At 42.7% G+C, this 20348-nt stretch overlaps 2 protein-coding genes across 2 annotated transcripts; one reads left to right on the top strand and one right to left on the bottom strand.

Moving 5' to 3' along the window:
* The first annotated feature begins 605 nt into the window (after positions 1 to 605).
* On the top strand, positions 606 to 3084 carry kcnmb3 (potassium calcium-activated channel subfamily M regulatory beta subunit 3). Its single transcript, XM_085255854.1, has 4 exons — positions 606 to 849; positions 961 to 1170; positions 1997 to 2180; positions 2716 to 3084. The coding sequence occupies exons 1-4, from the start codon at positions 686 to 688 to the stop codon at positions 3082 to 3084; spliced, it is 927 nt and encodes a 308-aa protein (XP_085111980.1). The 5' UTR covers positions 606 to 685.
* Positions 3085 to 5567: 2483 nt separating this feature from the next.
* Positions 5568 to 20271, bottom strand: LOC146553935 (phosphatidylinositol 4,5-bisphosphate 3-kinase catalytic subunit alpha isoform). Its single transcript, XM_085253670.1, has 21 exons — positions 19873 to 20271; positions 18650 to 19065; positions 18296 to 18505; positions 17943 to 18193; positions 17326 to 17571; positions 17013 to 17098; positions 16806 to 16911; positions 15312 to 15464; positions 14774 to 14908; positions 14120 to 14244; positions 13508 to 13589; positions 12844 to 13008; positions 12616 to 12719; positions 12217 to 12388; positions 11080 to 11186; positions 10661 to 10782; positions 10228 to 10306; positions 9837 to 10007; positions 9568 to 9685; positions 9309 to 9460; positions 5568 to 8525 (listed from the first exon to the last, which is right to left on the bottom strand). The coding sequence occupies exons 2-21, from the start codon at positions 18999 to 19001 to the stop codon at positions 8255 to 8257; spliced, it is 3207 nt and encodes a 1068-aa protein (XP_085109796.1). The 5' UTR covers positions 19002 to 19065; positions 19873 to 20271; the 3' UTR covers positions 5568 to 8254.
* Positions 20272 to 20348: the final 77 nt, after the last annotated feature.

Genomic DNA, 20348 nt, shown 5'->3' with positions numbered 1-20348 from the left:
AAGGGATGGATGTGGTCAGTAGCAAAACTGTGTTAACAAAATATCCCATGAAGCTGAACTGTTGATACAAGGCAGGCTAGATCCATGCTTTTGTGTTATTTATACCAAATTCTGATCCAACCATCTAAATGTTGCAGCAAAAATCAAGTCCTATCAGACCAGGCAACATTTTCCCAGTCTTCTGTTTTCCCATTGTAATGTAGCCTCAGTTTCCTGCTCTTAGATGACAGGAGCAGCACCCAGTGTTGTCTTCTGCTGTTGCTGTAACAAATCTGCTTCAAGATTCAACCTGTCCTGATCTTCTGCTTACATTTGGCTTACATTACATCTGCTTACGAGTGGTTATTTGAGATACTGTTGTTTTTCCATCTCACAGCAGTCTGGCTAGCCTATGTTTATATGGCTAGATGCATTGCTTGCTGCTGTGTGATAGGCATGAACAAGCAGCGAACAGGTGCAGCTAACAAACTGCCGATTAAAGGAAATACTAAGGCCCACATTATTAACACAGGACTAATTAAAATGATTCCTCCAGCTTGACCTCTAATCACTGATTTATTGTTTATGGGCAGTGTTTTTCTCTTACAGTGTTCATGTCTAGCTAAATAAGCTAGTTCCTAAACTAATGACCTTCCCATGAGCCTCTGCTGCGCTTCCTGTTTATTGCTAATTAGCAAGTGGTACAATGGCATGCTACCATGCTAAGTGGCGTTTAGCTCAAACCACCCGTATTTTCAAACACAGCCTTACAGAGCTGCTAGCATGGCTCATTTTTTTGAAGTATTGGTTACATTTTGTTGTATTTCATTTCATTTTTATCACTTACATTACTTTAAATACATTTTGTATGTAAGTCATTTATTGTTTTAAAGAGTGTAAAATTAACCAAACGTGAAATCATTTAAGTTTGAATCACTTCTGAATTAAATCCCTGTATGTGTGTGTGTCTGTGTGTGTGAGGCCCGGGGAATTCTGCCACACTATGGTGGCTCAGGACCGCGATCGAAGCCGAGGAGCTGACGGGCACGGAGAACAGGGGATTCAGACACAGGTGCCAGGTGCAAGCGTCGGGGAGGACCGCGCCATCCTGCTGGGCTGCACCATGATGGCCTTCTCTGTGCTCATGTTCTTTGTAGTCGGCATCACAATGATCAAACCCTTTGTTAACAGGTACACTGGGGAGTGTTGTCTCGTTTCCAGGCTCAGTTACAAATGCATCCCCTCACTGAAGGCTTGTTCTCCCCGTGTCTGTGCGTCCAAAGACGTGTGTGTTAAGAGTGAATGCGAGTGTGAATGGTTGCCTGTCTCTCTGCGTGTTAGTCCTGAGATAGAGTGGTGACCTGCCTCTTGCCCTGTGACAGCTGGTGTATATTTTTCCTTCTGCTGAGCTTTCTTAATCATTTTGAAAGATTTCTCCGCAACAAACTGATAAAAGGCACTTAAAAACACATGACATGTGATTGTTGTTGCACCCTATTCTCCTGCAATAGCTTTTACAAGTTTTATTGGCATTCACCATCAGTTGTGTCACATAATCTCCTGTCAGAATAACAAAGCCGGTATAACAGGAATCACTGATGATGCTTATGCTCTGTATTCCTGCATGGGATTTTTATTCCAGTAGTTTTTCTTGCCTGTCTGAGAGTTCCCAGAAGAATTCAGCACAACAATGGACAATGACCGACAGACCAATGACAGACGATGCTGAGCAAGTCTAAAGCTTCCACGTTCAGGATCTTAATTTAACTGTTAACATGCTAAATATTGGCTAACTGCACTGAACCACATAGATGAAGTAAGAAATTATAAAAACTTGGGCAGGAACCCTGCTCCTGTGGAAAAGTTGATGGGTCAGTCTATCCCACACTAATTTTGCTACTACAAATTGCAGTAGCAATCCTTTATGCAGCTGTTTTAATTAGTGCCATTGAGGTGTGCATGTGAATTATGTAAGTCTGAAGGCTTCTCTGAAGCTTCCCTGCTGGTTGTCTTCCAGTGGCTGGGATGATGGTAATGCCAGCTGTGTGCTGCAGAAGAGTGAGATACTGGAGGAGTGGGTGGACTGCAGAGGTGTGAGCACAGTGCCGTGCCTCAAGGCGACGGTGACGGTTTACTTCAATGGCTCCACCGAGGAGGCCGTGCTCCACTTAAATGAGGATTCTGTTCTCCTCGCGACCGAGGTGTGGATTTAAAACACAAAATTCCAGGTTTTAGGAATTGTTACATGAACTGCTCAGGAGGAGGACATCAGCTCTGGAGCATTAAATCTGAATATTAGGTCTTTATATCTATATAGCACAGCATGTAAGATTACTTTGTTTAGTAATTCTTAATTTTAATTCTCAGGTGTTTTATTATCCATCTAAGCATGGACCTGGGAATGCATGTGAGAAAGCGATGAAGGCTGAAGTAGCTGACAGGATGGAAAAGCAGCAACACTTTTAATGCCTGTGCCCTTGTGAATAAGCCAGTAGATATTATTAGGAGATGCTCTCACACTGCACTTCTGCTCCATTCAGAGAGATGCTATGAAGTATTTTTCGGCACCGGTACAGAAAACGGAGGCTTGTAAATTCCCTTTGCTTTTTTTAACAGACACCAAAAAAAAAAAGACCCTTGCAGCTCGTCGCACTGATTGCAATCAGTCCTGCCAACTGTAAGGGGTAGGTCACTTGATAAAAAATTACACTTGAATCTTATCTTTTTCTCTCTCAGTGTTTCTACATGCCCAAATGCCAAATGGACAGAAAAGCACTTCAGGATCAAGTCCAGAAAGTGAACGGCAGCCTGGACAGTCTGTTCGGGAACAACACCGCATGTTTAACTGATCAGACGAGGTACCCCAACCACGCCATCTTACGCAGGAAGTACACTTTGCAGATGGTCCTGTTTGCACTGCTGTGGCCCTGTATACTTCTGGGCGGTGGAGCTCTGCTGGTGGGCCTTGTGAAACTGACTCAGTGTCTAGCCCATCTGTCCACAGAGGTGATCAGTGAAGCTGCAGGGAGCCGGCTGACTTCAAGATACACTCAGGGCAAACTGTACAGGCTGCTCCGTAGGTCCAGCGCACAATCTCCCTCATGACATGTCCAGAGCTTTTGTAAGCCTTTTAACTGGTACATAAAGTTATCTAGTGTTGATTTGTAAAAGGTTAGTCAAAGTAAAATGTTGGTCTGAAGTGTGAGAATTGAAAATCTATACAGTTTTTGCCTCCTTATTAAAAAGTGCCTTCCTCTGTTATTAAATAGACACTGATGTCCAAATGTTGGCAGAAAGAAACAAAGTCTGCTTGACCAGCCACACCATTCATGATGTTTCACACTCAGTCAGCACCAATTAGTACCTCTCATGTTTAATTAGGCATATATTCAATATTTGTTAAGTGTCGAGCAGGTAGCGCTCCAACTTTCTCGGGCCAGGGATCACTTACAGGAGAGAAGCATTCCAATGCTCTCCTGATAATCCAAACACTGATTTATCTAGCCTGGGCTCTGGGTCACTGACTAATACTTTTTAATGTTTTCCAGATAGCAAGCTGGCTAATAAGTCAGTTTATGAGGGATGATTATTTGCACCCTGAGAGAAGTGAGGAAATTCGTGACAGATTGATGTTATGTGTCACAGTTGGATGAGAGTTTCTATTGGTCCAATGATAATATGCGAGGGAGTACTGGACACAATATATTTAGAATAATAACAGACTCTGCTTGAATGTCTTTGCATGATTCATGGTTAAAAATAATTCTCATCCTGGAGTTTTGTGTAAAACTCTCAATGCACTTCCCGTGTCTTTATGTTTCACTTCAAAGGATTCAGACTCTCTTGTTATTTTTAAAGTGCTTTTGAGAGATAGATCTACAGGTTTTTTGAAGCTTTTTCACAGTATCTCTTTTTGGACACTTGTTGTTCTTCATTCATTTTCAGTGCAATCCTTGAATAACTGAACATGTCCAGAGGATTTCTTCTTTGTTTGGCGTTTGTTTTTAAGCCACTTAACACTGGCCTATAAATCAGTCAAGCATAAAAAAGCAACTAACTCAACGGATGAACCAGTGTTGTGTCTACATGCAACAGACAACTTGACAAAGACCATTTTAAATTGTATCTTTAGGCACTCTGTTAACTTGTACCCATTTGCTTAGATGAAAAATTCTAAGAAAGCTGTATAAAATAACAGAGACAAACATGAAGTAGTATTTTTACACCAACAAGGTGATTCCCAAAGCGCCAGTAGCAGAAAACATGACCTAACTCAGCATGGTGTGCAGTGTGCCCTTAAAAAACCATCTATAGCAGATGAACTGTATCTGAAAGTCATGTCTGTAAGAGATAATATCCAGAAAAGACCTGACACAGGACCTAAAGATACATCTGGCACTACTGTTCACTGAAGCCTAATAAGAAACAACCTAAGTGGAAGGGTGGGTGTTAAGATGCCTCTCTTAATGAGTGGACTGGACTTAAAATCAGTGGCAACTGACATTTTTTGTTAAAATCATTGTCAGTATGTATGGAGGAGTGGAGGAGAGAGGTACAACAGTGGGTGTCTACAGCCTTCTGTAAAACACGGTGGAGGCTGTGTCGTGGTTTGGGGCAGCGTTTCAGCCATTGGTGTTGGTGATCTTAACAAAATTTGTAGAACAGATCAGCATGAATGATCCCGAACACACTGCCAATGCAGTGAAAGTATACCGGGATAGAAAAATGCAGAATGCAACATTATCGCTCCCTAGATCCTGGACCTCACAAAAAACAGTAAACATCCAAAGATACGCTTTGAATGTCCTTCAAGAAGCCTGGAGAACTATTCCTGAGGACTACGCGATCGTGGCTCAAAAGTTGGCAGTTCGTCTTGTAATCGGAAGGTTGCCGGTTCGAGCCCCGGCTCGGACAGTCTCGGTCGTTGTGTCCTTGGGCAAGACACTTCACCCGTTGCCCACTGGTAGTGGTCAGAGGGCCCGGCAGCCTCGCCGCTATTGCCCCGGGCAATGTAGCTTGCCGTCACCAGCGTGTGAATGGGTGGATGACTGAACGTGTAAAGCGCTTCGGGGTCCTTAGGGTAAGGCTAAGTAAAGCGCTATACAAATACAGACCATTTACTTAACAAAATGACAAGAAAGCTGCCCAAAAGAGTTCAGGCTGTGATGAAGAATAAAGGTAGTCATATAAAGTACTCACTGCCAACCTTCACCTTGTATACAGTTTCCATGTTTTTACTTTTCAATAAATGTATGCACATATTTCTCAATTCTGAGCAACATATAAAAACATGAGGAATGACTCAAGACTTTTGCACAGTAGTATCAATTACGGTACTCTTACCGTAATCATTTAATGTTAGATAATGTTAATGGGAGTCATTTCACAAGTGTGCCATATTGCACAGACCCTTCTAATAAGTCTTTTTTTGTATTTTTCTATGGAAACCTTTATAATGCTTCTCTTCATGGCTTTGGCTCACTGTGTAAATATTATTCTGGAGTTGTTTTTTTGTAAGCATGGAAATGAAAAAGTGGCTTGTAAATGACCTAAATTTTTAAACGAGTAAAATAAACCGACAGACTTATTCACGAGGAGAAATGTTTTTATTCAACAGCACAATAAATGAATGCATACAGACATGGTGATATGAGGATGACTAAAAAGAAGTATTTGAGGTGTTTTTTTTCTGACATATACAGGTGGAAAGATAACTAGCATGGGTCTGGATCATTTTAAAACATGCAGGGTAGTTTCTTTGTACGCGTTGTGCTTAGAGACTTCCACTTGGGGCAAAAATTCCCTCCACTTGATGTGAGAATGGTACTCCAACTGCAGCACCAAGTCCTTGTCCTTCAGTCACATCCTTTTCGATGACAAGAGGCTGTTTGCTGGATTTTGCGTGAGGATGGTGAATGTTACACGTGACTCCTCCTTTTTTTTTTTAACTTTTTTTTTTGCCTTTTTCCTGGTTAGCCGTTACTCATGAGATTGCTTACATTTAAAAAATACAAAAATATATTACCTCTGTAGTTATTCAAGGAAAGCATTTGCACACGTATCAGTATCTGTTAACTTCACTGTGACTTTGTTGTACCTTAAACAAGTAACAAGGTCATTTCTATACATGAAATTCAAGTAGACAACATCAGGTCGAAGAAAAAAAAAAAGTAGATAGTCATGCATAATGCAGTGTGAGAAACAAAACAAGTACAAAGGGAGAGAGCGTGGTTTAGATAGGGCTTCTATAAAGTATATGTGAGGGTTAGTTCTGTCAGTTCGGGTCCGGCCCACTGCTCTGTATCCCGTACAGAAGTGCGTGCATGTCAGTCGACAGTTTCCTGAGCAGTTTTAAGTCCTCGCTCAAACTTCGCTTACTTTAACAGACTTAACGTTTCCAGGAAACCGCCCTGTTAGGCATCACTTTAGTAAAGCTACAACACTTATGGACGCGTACGAGAGTCTGTGCAGCGATAACGCCGGCCACGCTTCCACGCACAGGGCAACAATCACAGGCATGGAAGAAGACACTTGGAAGGTTTCAAAAATATAACTTCGGATACATTTCTTTCTTTGCTCTCTGTGATTGAGAGCAAAAACGTTTTGTTTTTTGTTTTATTTTTTAAACACATGGCTTAGACCGAAGCTCCAAAGTTTCTCAAGGACAAGTAAAAGGCAGGGTGCAGAGGTGTTTTGCACAGCTCTTTCTGCTGGGAAGTAGACGATACTGTTACACGGCAACTTAAGTGAGTTTTTTTGGGTTTTTTCCTTCTTCCATGCACTTTCTATACAAAGTCCACCGACGGTTCTCTGTGCGAGCACGCCAGGGGGAAGATGCGCTTCCCTCTGTGCCCGACATCAGTATACAGTACATGTTATAGTATTATGACTTGCATAGAGTAACTGCACAGCACACGAAATGAACACCGCACATCCTTTGTTTCCCACCCGTGTTAGCTAAACGACAATAAAACCACCAAACAGGAAAAAACAGGGATCTGCTGATATCGAGTTATCGAGCCTGACGTTTATCGACCTGTCAGTGTCGTCCAACATGAATCTGGTGCTGGCTAAATGTTCCGAGACTCTGTGATGAGGATGACCTTAAAAAATGTTTTTTCTAACTAACGTATTGAGCAAAAACTTTGTTTTCCTGAAACAAACTAGCGCAATACAAAAACAAACAAAAAGGGGGGAAAAAAAACAAAAAACGCTTTTGGCCAAATTCATATTTTGGGGCATCCAAAAAAGAAAAGAAAAAGAAAGACGAACCCTAACCAGCTGGTCATCAGAAAGGTTTTCTCGGGTCCATGTGCACTGAATAGATGACACGTTTGTGCCTCTACATGTGACACAAACTAATACTGACAGACAAGAAAAAAAACAAATACTGCAGACATCAGTGCTAAGAGTACACACAAGACTTGGAATAGTAGTGATTATTTGGGGGGGGTTGTTTGTTTTTAACAATAAGACTGCTGACTAGTGGAGTTATGCATGTAGTACTTTGGCTCAGTAGAGAATAGATTCAAAAAGGAATATGTGCACCAAATGCATACAAGTATATGGATATACTGCTGTACAAAAAGTCACTTATATGACGGGACATGATTTGTACACGGGTAGGTTACAAATAGGTCATCATTGCAATTTCTTCAAATAGTGTTAAATGCTTAGTTGAGGTTTTCCCAAAAAACTTTGAGGTTTGTTCAGTGTTTATATAATCTTATTGGAAAATTCTGAGAGTACCTGGCAGGTGAGCTGCCCGCTGCAACAACAGCCCCATCTTCACCTGGCCCCGCCTTCATCAGTTCAAAAATAGGTAGTTGAAATCATTCGGTTTCAATCTCTCTTTATAAAAAGCTAGCTGTGCTCATCGTGTATCACTTCATGAAGTTCCTCTCTTAATGTTGATGGTTGTAGAAGCTTTGAAAATAAAAAGATAAAATGTAACCTGTCTATACTTGGTTCACATAAAGGCCAATGCTGTCCAGGTCCACGCTAGCTTAGCTCCTATGAAGACAACAGGTGAAATTTAACTCCACCTTCTTAAGTTCATAATGCAGGGAGAGAAATTTCAGACGTCTGTAAGGAAAAGGAGCATTTAGGCATTTCTTCTGAGCGTGCTCGTTTTGAGTCTCGCTGGCAGGCAAAGTTTCAGAGTCAAGCACTGGCAGAAATATTCACCAGGCCTTAGTGTGTTAGGGGAAACAACTTGCTTATTTTTTATTGTTCTTGTGGTTCTTCGTGTCCTGCTGCTGCCACCATTCTTTCCTCAGTTCATGGCATGCTGGCGAATTGTGTGGAAGATCCAGTCCATCTTGGTAGTCCAGCCGCCGTGGTGAGCGTCGTTCATCTGCTTCATGAAGTAGTCCAGGGCCTCCTGCTCCGACTTGTCCAGAGCCAGGGTCTTCCTGATGTAAGCGATGTCGTCGAACGACTGCAGCTCAGGCATTCCCGAGCCCAGCATCATGGAGAAGAGGTTGATGAAGAGGTTGGCGTGCTGCCGGATTGCCAGGTACGCTTTGTAGCACATCTCCTGGAATCTGAAGAGGGAAGCAAAACGAGCAGGGTCAAGTTCTGTTACCCACCCCAGTTACCCACCAGAGACTGCTGCTATTTTAAATCTGGCACTGTGTGCAGTCAAAGACAACAGAAGAATCATCGACTTTCTTACATTTGAAGTGCAAGACCTCAATTAGAACCTATTCACACTGTGATTGGCTGTGTCCAAAAATTCATTCCCTAGACATTTTTGCAGGAGGTGCAAAAGATACTGGGAGAGTCTTTGAACATGGACCCCTTATCTCTTTCGGGACATCCAATTTGGAACAATATTGCGGACATCAGCTTCATTAGACTACATCCTTGCATACGCTGCAAGGAAAAACATTTCCATGTCTTGGATAAATGACAAACCTGATCCAGAATTTCTATGGAACATTTGAGCAGCTTGCGTCATTCCGCCAGGAAACAGTTTGAGAATCTGGGCTCCGGATCTTTGTTTCACAAACTCTTCAGTCACTTTGTTGCTCTCAGATCTCATCAGTGACAGAAAACCTTTGGTGTGTGTTTACAATAAGATCACTAGCGGCCACATCTGTCACGGCTTGACTGTCTGATCTTTTGTCTTTGCTACAAGCCTGTGGTGCCTACCATTTGATTTATATTTATTTACTTCTTCCGTTTCTCTCCTAACACCTTCAGATTTTTATTTTTACACAGACTAGTTGCTGTGCTGAGTCATTTGTTGTAACAAAAAAGTTTAAAAAGAGGACTCAAAAAGCACCTCATCCACCCTTTCAGCGTCGCTGTGGGTGAAGCATTACCTTTCAAACTCCCTCGTTTTGGTGCACTCTTGCGTTCCTTTGCTAATAACAATCAAAAAGTCCTGTGTGAGCACAAAGGGGACGCGCTCCCTCTTGTACCCAAACTTCTTCTTTTTGTGGTCAAGGAAGTGACCAAAATCTATGTGGAACAGCTGAGAACACAGAAAATATGACACATTAAATTATAAAGGATAAACCAAAAAATCTAAAGTATAGAGATGAAGTTTAACTCAGAAAGAGAAGCGGCTGTAATCATTACCTGCCCATCATCTTTAACCATGATGTTGCTGTTGTGCCTATCTCCTATGCCCAGGATAAATGTAGCTACACAGTAGCCTGCGCACGACCGTGTGAACAGATCGATGGCCTGGTCGTACCTGAGACGGCAAAAAAAAAAAAAAAAAAAAGGCAAAATCATTTGAGGCAGTCTAGGAAATTTATGCAGATGTCGTCACAAAGGAAGTAGAAATAGAAAAAAAAGGCTTGGCATTAATAATTAACATTAATTAACATCTCTACTGAGCTCACATCTCTCCCTTGTTCTTATCCTTGAGCCACTGATGTAGAGTGTGGCTGTTGAACTGCAGCGCCCCCTTTAGGCCTCCTTTGCACTGGATCTGCATGATGGTGTGAGAGTTCCTCACCACCTCGATCAAACCCACGCAGTCGCCGATAGACAAACAGCCATAGGGCAGCATCCTGGAAGAGGAAGCGTAGAAAACATGAGAGGCAAGGCGATAAAGAAAAAAATATATATATATCAAGACAGCACTGATGGACTTTATATTAAATGACGTGAGGTGGCTGGCAGGGTCTGCCTGCTAATCTGCATTCAAGTATGGCTCGCAGAACATGAAAGGTCCGGTGCCTGTTAATGGATACCTGCATCCCTGCTGTCATGACGAAGTGAGGAGCCTACCTGAGATCAAGGCCTTGGTTCTGCCAGATGTTCTCCATTATCCTAATGATCTGTAGCGTCAGCATGTCCTGCCTCAGATCTGCAGAGGCAAAGAGAGACAAGGAGGTGGATAACGGTGAGGTGAATATGAGCTGCTGAGCTGCTTTGATCAACTCCATGATGCATTATGGAGCAGAGCTTTCAAAGTCATGTTGGTCACAGACGCTGCAGCAAAAAAGCACAACCTGCTGCCGTGAAGCGGGGGTCAAATACGAGCACTGCTCCTTCTGAGTTCTGCGTTAAGAGCGCAGTTATAGTTGTATTTATGTAGCATGAAACGACGCAGCGCAGGCTGAACTGTGCGCATGCTCGGCAGGTCTGTGTGTGTGTGTGTGTGCTGAGAGTGTCAGCGCTGAGGAGAGGACAGACAGGCGGAGGTAGAGGCACAACTCACCATCTCCATTTTTGAAGATGATTTCATTGTTCTGAAAGAGCAGCTCCGACATCATATCTGGGTTTTCCCAGTTAAGCCACAGAGGTCTCTTTGCTGACGACATCATCCTGCATTCCTCCAGGCTAAAGTAAAGACATGGATATGTTTTAGCAGGAAAAATACACATACATGTATATAAAAGGAAAGGAGGAAAGCCCTCTGTAATTGTGGTTGTGTTCATCACAGCAACAGAGCTCTACAAGCATTCAGTTCATAATGGTCCTAATGTGCTTGATATGAACCAAACTGTTCAGCTCTTATCACATCTGGTAATACTTCAAGCCTCGGAGAGGAGAGGGCGAAAGCATCACCTGCAGGGGGAATAAAAATCAAATGCCAACCATTTGAGCGGACTGCGTTAGATAAGAGTGCTGAAGTACCGGAGGTTTCCCAGCTGATGTGCCGGATTCAGCGGAGAGGTGAAGCTTTGCAGTGCATCCATGTAGTCAGGTCTTTTCATCTGCTCCACCAGAAACTTCATTTGAACCTTAGAGGGGATTAAACAAATGTGACAGTTAGTTTCCTCAGGTGCTGAGCAACTGGATAAACGGGCTGGCCTAAGTTCATATGCAGCAATCACAGTCAACTTTCTGCTGCTTCTCTTCAGCAAAATCTCTCACAATGAGGTAATGCTCCTTCACTGAGGGCTTTCAGGCAATGACATACACCCTCTGGTGGCCATGCTGAACCATCTAAGAAGCACCAGGTAGATTTAGATTGGATGGGCACTGGGCATTTCATACTGGTTTAATACATGACCAAGCCATCCAAGCTAACCCCTGTGACTGGCATAGCAACTAGTAGCAAAACATTTTTATAGCCTGTAGCTACATATTAAGTTCACTAACTACTAACGACTGCTAACCTTAAGTTCCATATTTAACTGGAACTAGTACTATAAGGATAAGAGACCCATTGTTCTCATTTCAATGAAATATTTTCATTTGACTCTTCTGGGTTTGCTCTGCATGAGTCACAGTTTAAAATAATCCTTGTTTATTTCATGCTGAGCCTTTGTGGAGTCCCTCGGGTCATCCTCTGTCTTAAACGAGGAGGTTGCTGATTAAGTCCAGCATCCCTTCTTCTGATTGGCTACCCCTCACAAACAGAAAATTGGAACAGCAGGTGGGTGGGGCTTCTGTTATCTATGTTTCTGAGATGATTGAGGTTTTTCACTCTCACTGATGTCATAAAGACCCAAAAGCAAAATAATAATAATAATAATAATAATAATAATAATAATAATAATAATAATAATAATGATAACAAAAAATACACTGAATGAGTGATTACAAAAAGCTTTTTAAAAAGATGAAATATCTTATGCCAGTGTGGCTGAATATTTTACTACAAGCAATTAAGAGGGAAAAAAAAAAAGAGAGAAAAAGCAAAGCTCCAAATTCTATCACTGCACTCTAATGTGGTGTCCCTGCGGCCAGGCCGGTCCAGATGTTGTCAAGATTAAACCAAACGATTCAGTGGATCACATTCAAAACAGCTGCCAGCTGTCAGATTACCTTCTGAGCCTCATCTTTTTTCTCCTGTTTGAGGAGGTCAGTGAGATTGATGAGCTTCTCCATGGCCTCCACCTGTCTGCTCAAGTGCTTCAGATACATGCCACAGGCCCGGCAGTAGGACTCCAGAAGCAGACCAAACCGCTGGCTCACTGTCTTGTTGTGCATCTCTGACCTTCACGCATAAAAACAAGGAAAGAAAAAAAGTTTAAGAGGTTCTGTCCCAAAGAAAATACATTCTGCCTCCCTGGAAATCCTAAAACATAAACCAATGTGAGGCATCTTCAAAGTATGTTTTTTAAATTCATCCGTACCCGAGGCCAAACACTCAAACAAGACTTTAACCTTTCGCTTACAAACAGTTCCAACTTCCTGAAAGAAAATCCTTTTAAATAAACTCACTTTAAATGCCAGAAGAAGAAATGTCCTATCCTCTGATTGGTTAACGCCTTTTTCAGCAGGAACCGTGCGAGTGGGTTATCAAGGTACTGCTCGTACTTCAGAACCTAAGACACGGCCACAGAGAATATATTGAAAATACCTTCAGTCCATCAAGCAAAACATGTGACTCATCAGCAAAACATGGCAGAATGAAAATGGCTCCCACGGCTTAGTTTGATCTAAACACACCTGAACCAGCTGAATGAGATACTGGGAGAGTTTGTCATCAGTTAGGTATTTCTCAAGGCACTTCACAGCAAACTCTCTGACCATAGGATCGGGGAAGTTGCAATCCAACAACTCCATGGCTTGTTCTGGTTTGATAGCAGGCCAGTCCTTTAGAAGGCAATACATCTGAAATGAGAAAAGGCAGCTAAATACAGAACACAGATTTTGAACAACCCTGTAATACACAGCTGTATAAGGACTATGAGAAGTTGCCCCTTCATACATGTTGCAGACAACAGATTCTCTGTGTCAGAGTTGTATTCTCACCACTGCAAAGTTCTCCTATAGATTTAGGTGTGTAGTGTTCCCTAGGTAGCTGCTGAAGGAGGCAGGACACATTACACTCACTCACTCCCCGTGAAATCTCCAGCCTGCCTGCTCTATTCTCACACTGGCTCAATCTGACATCACACAGACTTTGTACTAGGGAGCTGGCAGGGTGAAGACTGCTCGAGTTCAATCCATCTGAGTATGACATTTAGGTTCTCGCATCAAGCCCTGCTGGGTCTAGAAAAGTCATGCTGTGGCTCATGTGCAAAAACAGGTCGAGAACTTGAGTAAGCATATTCAATCACTGTTAAAAAGTGATATCAAGGTGTATGAGCTGTAGAAACCCCGCACTCACCTGTGCAACCTCATCTCTGGAGTTCCACTTCACAGCCAGGAGGATCTTGGGAAGGATCTCTGGCATATTGATGCAGTCATGTCTAAAATAAAATTGGTGACAAAACAAATAAGTTATAACTTTTTCCACCATCAGCATTAAAGACTTCTGTGTACAAATCTAGCAGCTTTGATAACCAGGGGCCAACTCTTCCACTAGTACCTACTCGTCCTACTGCTCATTTTGTCATTAGAGTTTTCCATTAGGTGGTACTGGTGGTGTATTGTATTGCCTACTCTTCCAGGGATCCAAGCGAACTGAGTCAATCTGAAAACGTGACATCAACAGGCTGCATGCCACTGATTAGACTGGACAGTGGCGTCGTGAGAGCCGGCAACGGCTACACAAAAAACAAAATCGTGCTACCCCAGTCTGAGAAAAAGCCATACACTGAGCTTCAGGTGTACCCTCTCCTCTACATCCTCCATTGTTGTGTTGCATACAAATGATGTCGGCACATTAGGTGCTATTCAATTGTAATGGAAAAAGACTGAAGCAGAGTAAAGACGAATCGCCCCGAGTGGGTACTAGCTCAAAAGCCCTTTATAAAAGCATACCAGCACACATCATTACCTGTGTCTCCACAGGAAGTCCTTCTCCTGCTCAGTGATTTCAGAAAGCGGGTCTCTGTTACACACTTGCCGTAGCTGCTCATTGTCGCCGTCAGTCAGGGGGTTGTCCCGTGCCAGTCTGTTACTCTATGACACCAAAATAACACAGTTTAGCAAAACAAACCAAGGAGGTCAGAGTCGGTTCTAGAGCCACTTGTCATATAACAGCGGGATGATTATTCTCATTTCCAGCTCCACATTTGCTATAGTGACTGCATGATTCACAGTTCAAAATAGTCTAAGTCTATCTTGTACTGAGCCTTGGTGAGGCCCATCGGTTCATCCTTTGTCTAAAACGATCCGTTTCAGCTCCTCTCCCTTTAAGGAAAACCTTTCTTCTGATTGGCTGCACCTGATTGAGTCCCTGAGATGACATTATTAGGGATATCCACTCTCAATCACATCACAGAGCCAAGAGGCGAAGAAAATGACCTTATTATATAACTGTGTATATATTTAACAGAAAGATAAACCTTATAGGCCCCCATACTTTCTGTGTAGAGTGCACATGAACTATGATGAGGCAGCTCTTCAATGAAAATCACGTCAGATAATGTGTTCATGTATCTGACCAGCAAAGCAAAACAGAAACCAACAAACACGTGTTTACTCTTACCAAACCAGTGTGGCAGTAATTAAAGCCAAGCTCTCTGGATATGTTCCAGTTTGCATGATCCTCAATGGTAGACATATCAGGAAACTTGACAGGGGAGCTGTAATGGTCAAACTCCAGCTCCAGACATGGGGTTTCCTGTATGTTTAGAAAACGGTAAAGAGGGGAAAAGGTCATTCAAGGTGTTTATTGTAATCAAATTAAGGCGCCCGTGTCAATGAGTAATTAATTAATTGGGATAAGGAGCTTGGTTGCTTAAATCGAGCATCTTAAGCAGCAGCTGCTGCATTACTGAAACTGTACAAGGTGTCGCCAGCTTTGCTATAACTGGGTCACGAGGCTTAAAAGTTATTATTATGCATAATGCGTGTATGTGAAAAGCTTCAGATGCTGGCAAAAACTCAAGTGTTTATAAACTGCATCCTGATTCATTCAGGTTTATGCAAATTAAAGATACAATGCTACTATTATCAACATGTTTGTATATACAGAACAGAGAAACACTGGAAGTGCAAACAACAAAGAAAGTTTTGCCACTTGCCTTGTTAGGGTTGGAGCCCGTGACACCGATAGGATTGAGCAGGTCTTCCAGGCCATGTGGGACAGGCCACAGGTTGAGAGCCATCTTCCCTGCTACTAGTGTGTGGGTGTAGTCAAACAGGTTAATGTTGCCCCAGGCGAGGGGACAGTGTTCCTACAGGAAACGAGTAAAAAGGATCCATGTGAAAATCATCAGCAAGGCAACATCTGGTGGATACGGAGCAGACAGGTGCAGTGGAATAAAAACAAACAGGGAAGTTGGTGATAATAAGGTAAGAACAGGTAAGACGATAATGAAATGTCCAAAGTACATGTGCATCATTGGTTTGGCTGATCATAACTGTTAATAGAAACATGGTTTTTAAACAAAAAACCGCAAGAAGAGAAAAAATAGCTGCAGCAGGCAGACTGCACAGCTCCAACTCCTGCCCTGCTCCTGTATGGAAATCCATTTAAACCACGCGCACCATGAAACTTAATCGCATCTGCTGCTGGTCTGCTGGGAAAAGGGCCAATTACTGATTGACTTCTTAATTAAAACCATGCTAGTTTGTTTGGCTGTCGGGCAGATACACCACTTGTGCTTTTGATACATTTCTGACAGAATAATTTCTCCACGAGTGCTTGCTGTAATATTAAAACACACTTGTTGGCCAAAATCAACAAGGTGTTAAATCGTGGCCTCTTTCACCCCGGAGGGGGCAAACAAAACAAAACAACCACTCTGTGGCTAATGAGATGGTACAAGAAAAACACAATAGCTACAATTAATGTGCTTCATTTCTGTTGCACCAAATTCAGTGGAGGTGCAGAGAATAATTTTGAGAACAGTTTCGATAACATCTGAGGCACTGATTGGTTTATATTAGGCTGTTATTCACTCTCCATATTAAAGGTTTGATTCAAGAGGAGCAAAGACCATTTTTGAGGCTGTTTTTCAACCCTTGTAAGTCACACGATGAGACACGGATAGAATAAACCAGTCGAGTTCGATGCATGAGGTTGCGTGATTGACAATGCCTACTGAATCACAGGCTATGACACACCAACGCAACATCGACGCTGTTTCTTTCTCTGCTACACCCTCCTTGGCACAGACACGATCATAGTTAAAGAGCATGTCATTTTAAAAGATCAGCTACATTTTTTTCTTGGTTGGCATCCCAAACATTTTTTTTGGCACATTTTACTTCCATCAATTCGGTTTGTGTTTTTTAACAAGTGCCCGTGTCGAGTAGATCGGGGCATGAGTTGTAGTTGCATTCCAGTTGGCTGACTGGCGAACACAGGTCCCAGAAGCAGTTGATGAAAGATTAATTTCTAACAATGCCTTACTGTCAACAACCATCTTTGGCTACTGGACCATTATAAGGGCCAACTTCACTTACTGTGCCGTGACTGATTCAATTTCAGGATTTTTTAAAAAGAAAATATGCGAATTTTACGACAATACCTTGAAGATTTTAATATAAAATGCTGACATTTCAGTGCTAACCTCTTTAGCTCCCTTCCGTCCTTTGACAGAGCAAATGGAGAGGCAGAGTCGGGCAGCTCGGGGGACTTCTGGAATGTACATGTCGTAAGTCAGCCACTCGTTCCACCTGCCACAAACAGGAACATAACCACAGATATGAATCAGTCACATTAGTGCCACAAAGCTCAGTAAAATCATAGAGTACAAAACACTTTGATTATGCACAACCTGGGGTTTGAGCACGGCACACGTAGCGTGTTGACATTGTCGCACAGCTGCTCTCCACCATGGTATATCCCAGTCCTGACATAGATCTAGATCAGCAACAAATCAAAAGATTTATAAAGTAATCTAAGCGATAACGATTTCTTTCAGCACATTTCTGACTGAGAGAGACGGCTAGACGCAGTGCAACATCTTTTAATAATCTCCAAGCTACTGAGATGGAATATTACAGTCAGAATAAATTTTACTCAAATGAGAAACAAGCCAGATGAGCTTTAAAGAAAAACAAGATGACAACAATGTACTGCAGTTGTACCTTGTCAATGTCTCTGATGTTGACATTGACATAAGTGGCGCACAGTATCTTAATCCTTAGCGTTCCGTTGATAGTCCACAGATTCTTGGTGGCTGTTTCCCCATTCATGTAGGGTGTTGCTGTGGATATTCGCCTTGCATATGACGGCATGGTGAAGAAATCCATGGGCAGTTGGGAATACAGGCTGTCTTTTGACATTAGCATCAGGTTAGGCATTCTTCCCAGCATGATACAGCTGCGCACATACTGTTGAGGACAGATAAAAGTGACATTTTGAAGTAGATGCGATTGTGACATTTTGACGCCGCTCGTGTCATTTTGACATTTTGAAGCCATTCGTACACATCTGGGCCTATCAAAATGTAAATTCCAAGAATTTATAATTGCAGCTCAGCAATAACTGACGCACTCAGCACTTTGTACTTGTGTGATGTGTGTGGGGCTTTTCTCGAACGTGCACACTTGACTGGCCGAACATTTCCTCAGAAATTTAATTTCATGCCCTAAGTGTCGAACACATTTGTGTTGGATGATAATTTGATGTGAGGTGGATCTGTCTCTCCCCCTCTAAGTACAATAGAATCAGCTGCAGCTAAGCTAAGATTTAATTAGATTACCTTGTACTGACTCAGAGGGTATTTCTCCAGTAAGTACTCATCACAGCCGCAGACTTTGAGGATGTACTTTCCCTGATACTCCTGCACACACATCTTTAACTGCTCCTGGGAGAGCAGCATGCTGCGCGTCTTCTTCCGAATGGCTTCTGCAATCACTTGCTCTGGTACATAATCATGATTGATCTTCAGGGTGTACTTCTGTTTGTCATTGGTGGGCGAAACAATGACCCAAATGACCACAATGATTTGACCTGAGGGAAATAAAGTAACAGATGAAACGGAGGGCAAAAGCATTGGCAAAACAGTTCCAGCACAGTGAGGGGTGCTGCCCACCTCGGAGTAAAATGCCTCACCTTTGTCTAGCTTGCTATAGATGTGCCTGGGAAGCTCTGCTGAGGATTCAACATTGGGAGGGTAGACGTACAATGCTCTGCTGTGGGGTCCGTTGCTGTCTCTGAGGTCCACGGCTTCTTTGCAAACGTTTAAAATGTTCCTTCTGAAGTCCTGCACCTCAGGGTCTTTCACCAAATCAAACTCACATATAGGCATACCAATAGCAAAACCTGAAAGGGAAAAAAAGCAATTGCGTTTTGTTATTATGTATTAAAAAGGAGAGCCAACGACAACACAATACAGTGTATATAACACACAGTATAACCAAATAAATATGGGCTGTTTTTAACTGCATAGTAACTCAGGAACTGTACCTATCTCTCTGTTGAGAATCTTCTCTTCTCTGTTGCCTACTGGCTCAATAACCTTGAGGAAGGCCTGGAAAAGCCTAAGATCACATAACCTCCTGGTCTCATCATAAAACTCCTCCCGCTCTGCTTCCTGGGTGACACTAACAAAGATGTAGGAGCTCTCCTCCTGCAGCAGATGGTAGAGAGGGTACTTCCTGGCCTCTTTGAAAAGCTCATGCTTGACTGTAGTAAGTGTGGCCTCCCGGAGGCACTCCAACGTGAGAATCATGCCATTTGGCAGAAGGCAGTCCACTAGAATGCTGGGGGGCATCAAGTGCATCCCCCATAGTTCTCCCGATGATGGTCTGGGAGCCATGGCTTCGCCAGCAGATCCTCTCTATTCTGAGCCCAGTAATTACCAGATGAGCAATTTCGACCAACTGAGAAACAGAAAGGAGCAGAATTACGCCTGTGGTAAATATTTCACTACAGTTATGGCAGCTGCTTCTCAGTGACAGGATATACAAAAATGTAACTATATCCAAGGGAGTTGGAAACATCAAACTTTAACTGATTATGAAGAATTTTAGAAGAATTGCGAACAAAAATAATTGTAGAATACCTGTAGTGTCACTCTTTAGTATTTGTGTGCTACTTATATAACAGATGTTTCTTTGGCTCGGTTAGCACAAGAGCGGCAGCACAACATATGCCAACAACTTGACGTTACAAACTGATCCAATGATAACAAAAATTGTCAACTCATCAGATGCGCAAAATCGACCACATGTGTCAGCTGGTGTTGAATTAGCTCAAGTTAAAGTGGACAGAAATGAACTGATGCAGGGCTGTGGACTCAAAAGGTCTTTGAGAATCATGTAAACAAACTTGTTAGCTAGCAAATTTCCCCGTATATTGGTTTATCACGGCTAACACAGCTAAGCCTTGAACTTGACATACACATTGACTGGTTGGATGTGTACTGCTGTCTGGTGGTTTAACTTTAGATAATGTTTCTTTGACGAGCTAGCTAGCCACGCTAGCCAAGTTCACCAAGAAGATCAATGTCATATACAGTATGAAGACCTCTCCTCATGCACACGCTATTTTCACGCTGGCCCTAATGTAATTAAAGGGTAAGAGTGAACAGTGTTGTGTGAGTAACTGGATAGCTTTATCGATCAACAGCAAAACCAAACACACTGCAAAAAAACAAAACAACAACAAAATTAACATGTTAGGTTTACCTGTGTCAGCTAACGGCAACCGGTTAGCCGTAAAGCTAGTCGGACTGCTCAATCATTAGCCGCGGCTAGCTGAGTAAATCCCATCCGCTCCAGAACTCCCAAGCAGCCGCGCTACTTTAGTCCATCCGAAGAGTGACACGGGGTGGTCGGGACAGTACCGCTTTTCAGAAGGAAACACGTCCCTAGCTCCCACCGAGGTTGTCAATATTCTGTAGTGGAGTAAGTCTATAACACTTCTTGTTGTTCGTCATCGTGCCGTCCCGAAAATATACTGCACTGCTTGGTAACACGCTAGCTCCACACAGCTAGCCTGTTCGAGGGATGCTAACAGGCTCATCGTCTCGGACCGCCTTCCCACACTGACCGAGCTGGTGGAGGAGTTTGTCATGAGATAAGACTGGGGAATTGACGGGAAACTGCCTGCTCGCTGTTTTCTTGAAATGAAATGTCTCCAAAGAAAAGCTATCAGATTGCAC

The sequence above is a fragment of the Mchenga conophoros genome, linkage group LG18, assembly GCF_057382185.1.
Source record: "Mchenga conophoros isolate Kocher_MC1m ecotype Shallow Benthic linkage group LG18, M_conophoros_male_GT1.1, whole genome shotgun sequence".
Lineage (NCBI taxonomy): Eukaryota > Metazoa > Chordata > Actinopteri > Cichliformes > Cichlidae > Mchenga > Mchenga conophoros.
The sequence above is the reverse complement of the archived record's forward strand: the minus strand, read 5'-3'. Positions and strand labels throughout refer to the sequence as shown.

Coding starts and splice junctions, on each gene's coding strand:
- kcnmb3 (XM_085255854.1), top strand. CDS start 686: ATGGCATGCTACCATGCTAAGTGGCGTTTAGCTCAAACCACCCGTATT. Junction 850..960: donor ACTTTAAATACATTTTGTAT/GTAAGTCATTTA, acceptor TGTGTGTGTGAG/GCCCGGGGAATTCTGCCACA. Junction 2,181..2,715: donor CTGTTCTCCTCGCGACCGAG/GTGTGGATTTAA, acceptor TTTCTCTCTCAG/TGTTTCTACATGCCCAAATG.
- LOC146553935 (XM_085253670.1), bottom strand. CDS start 19,001: ATGGCTCCCAGACCATCATCGGGAGAACTATGGGGGATGCACTTGATG. Junction 15,465..16,805: donor GACGGAAGGGAGCTAAAGAG/GTTAGCACTGAA, acceptor CGTTTCCTGTAG/GAACACTGTCCCCTCGCCTG. Junction 10,307..10,660: donor CATCTTCAAAAATGGAGATG/GTGAGTTGTGCC, acceptor TTGCCTCTGCAG/ATCTGAGGCAGGACATGCTG.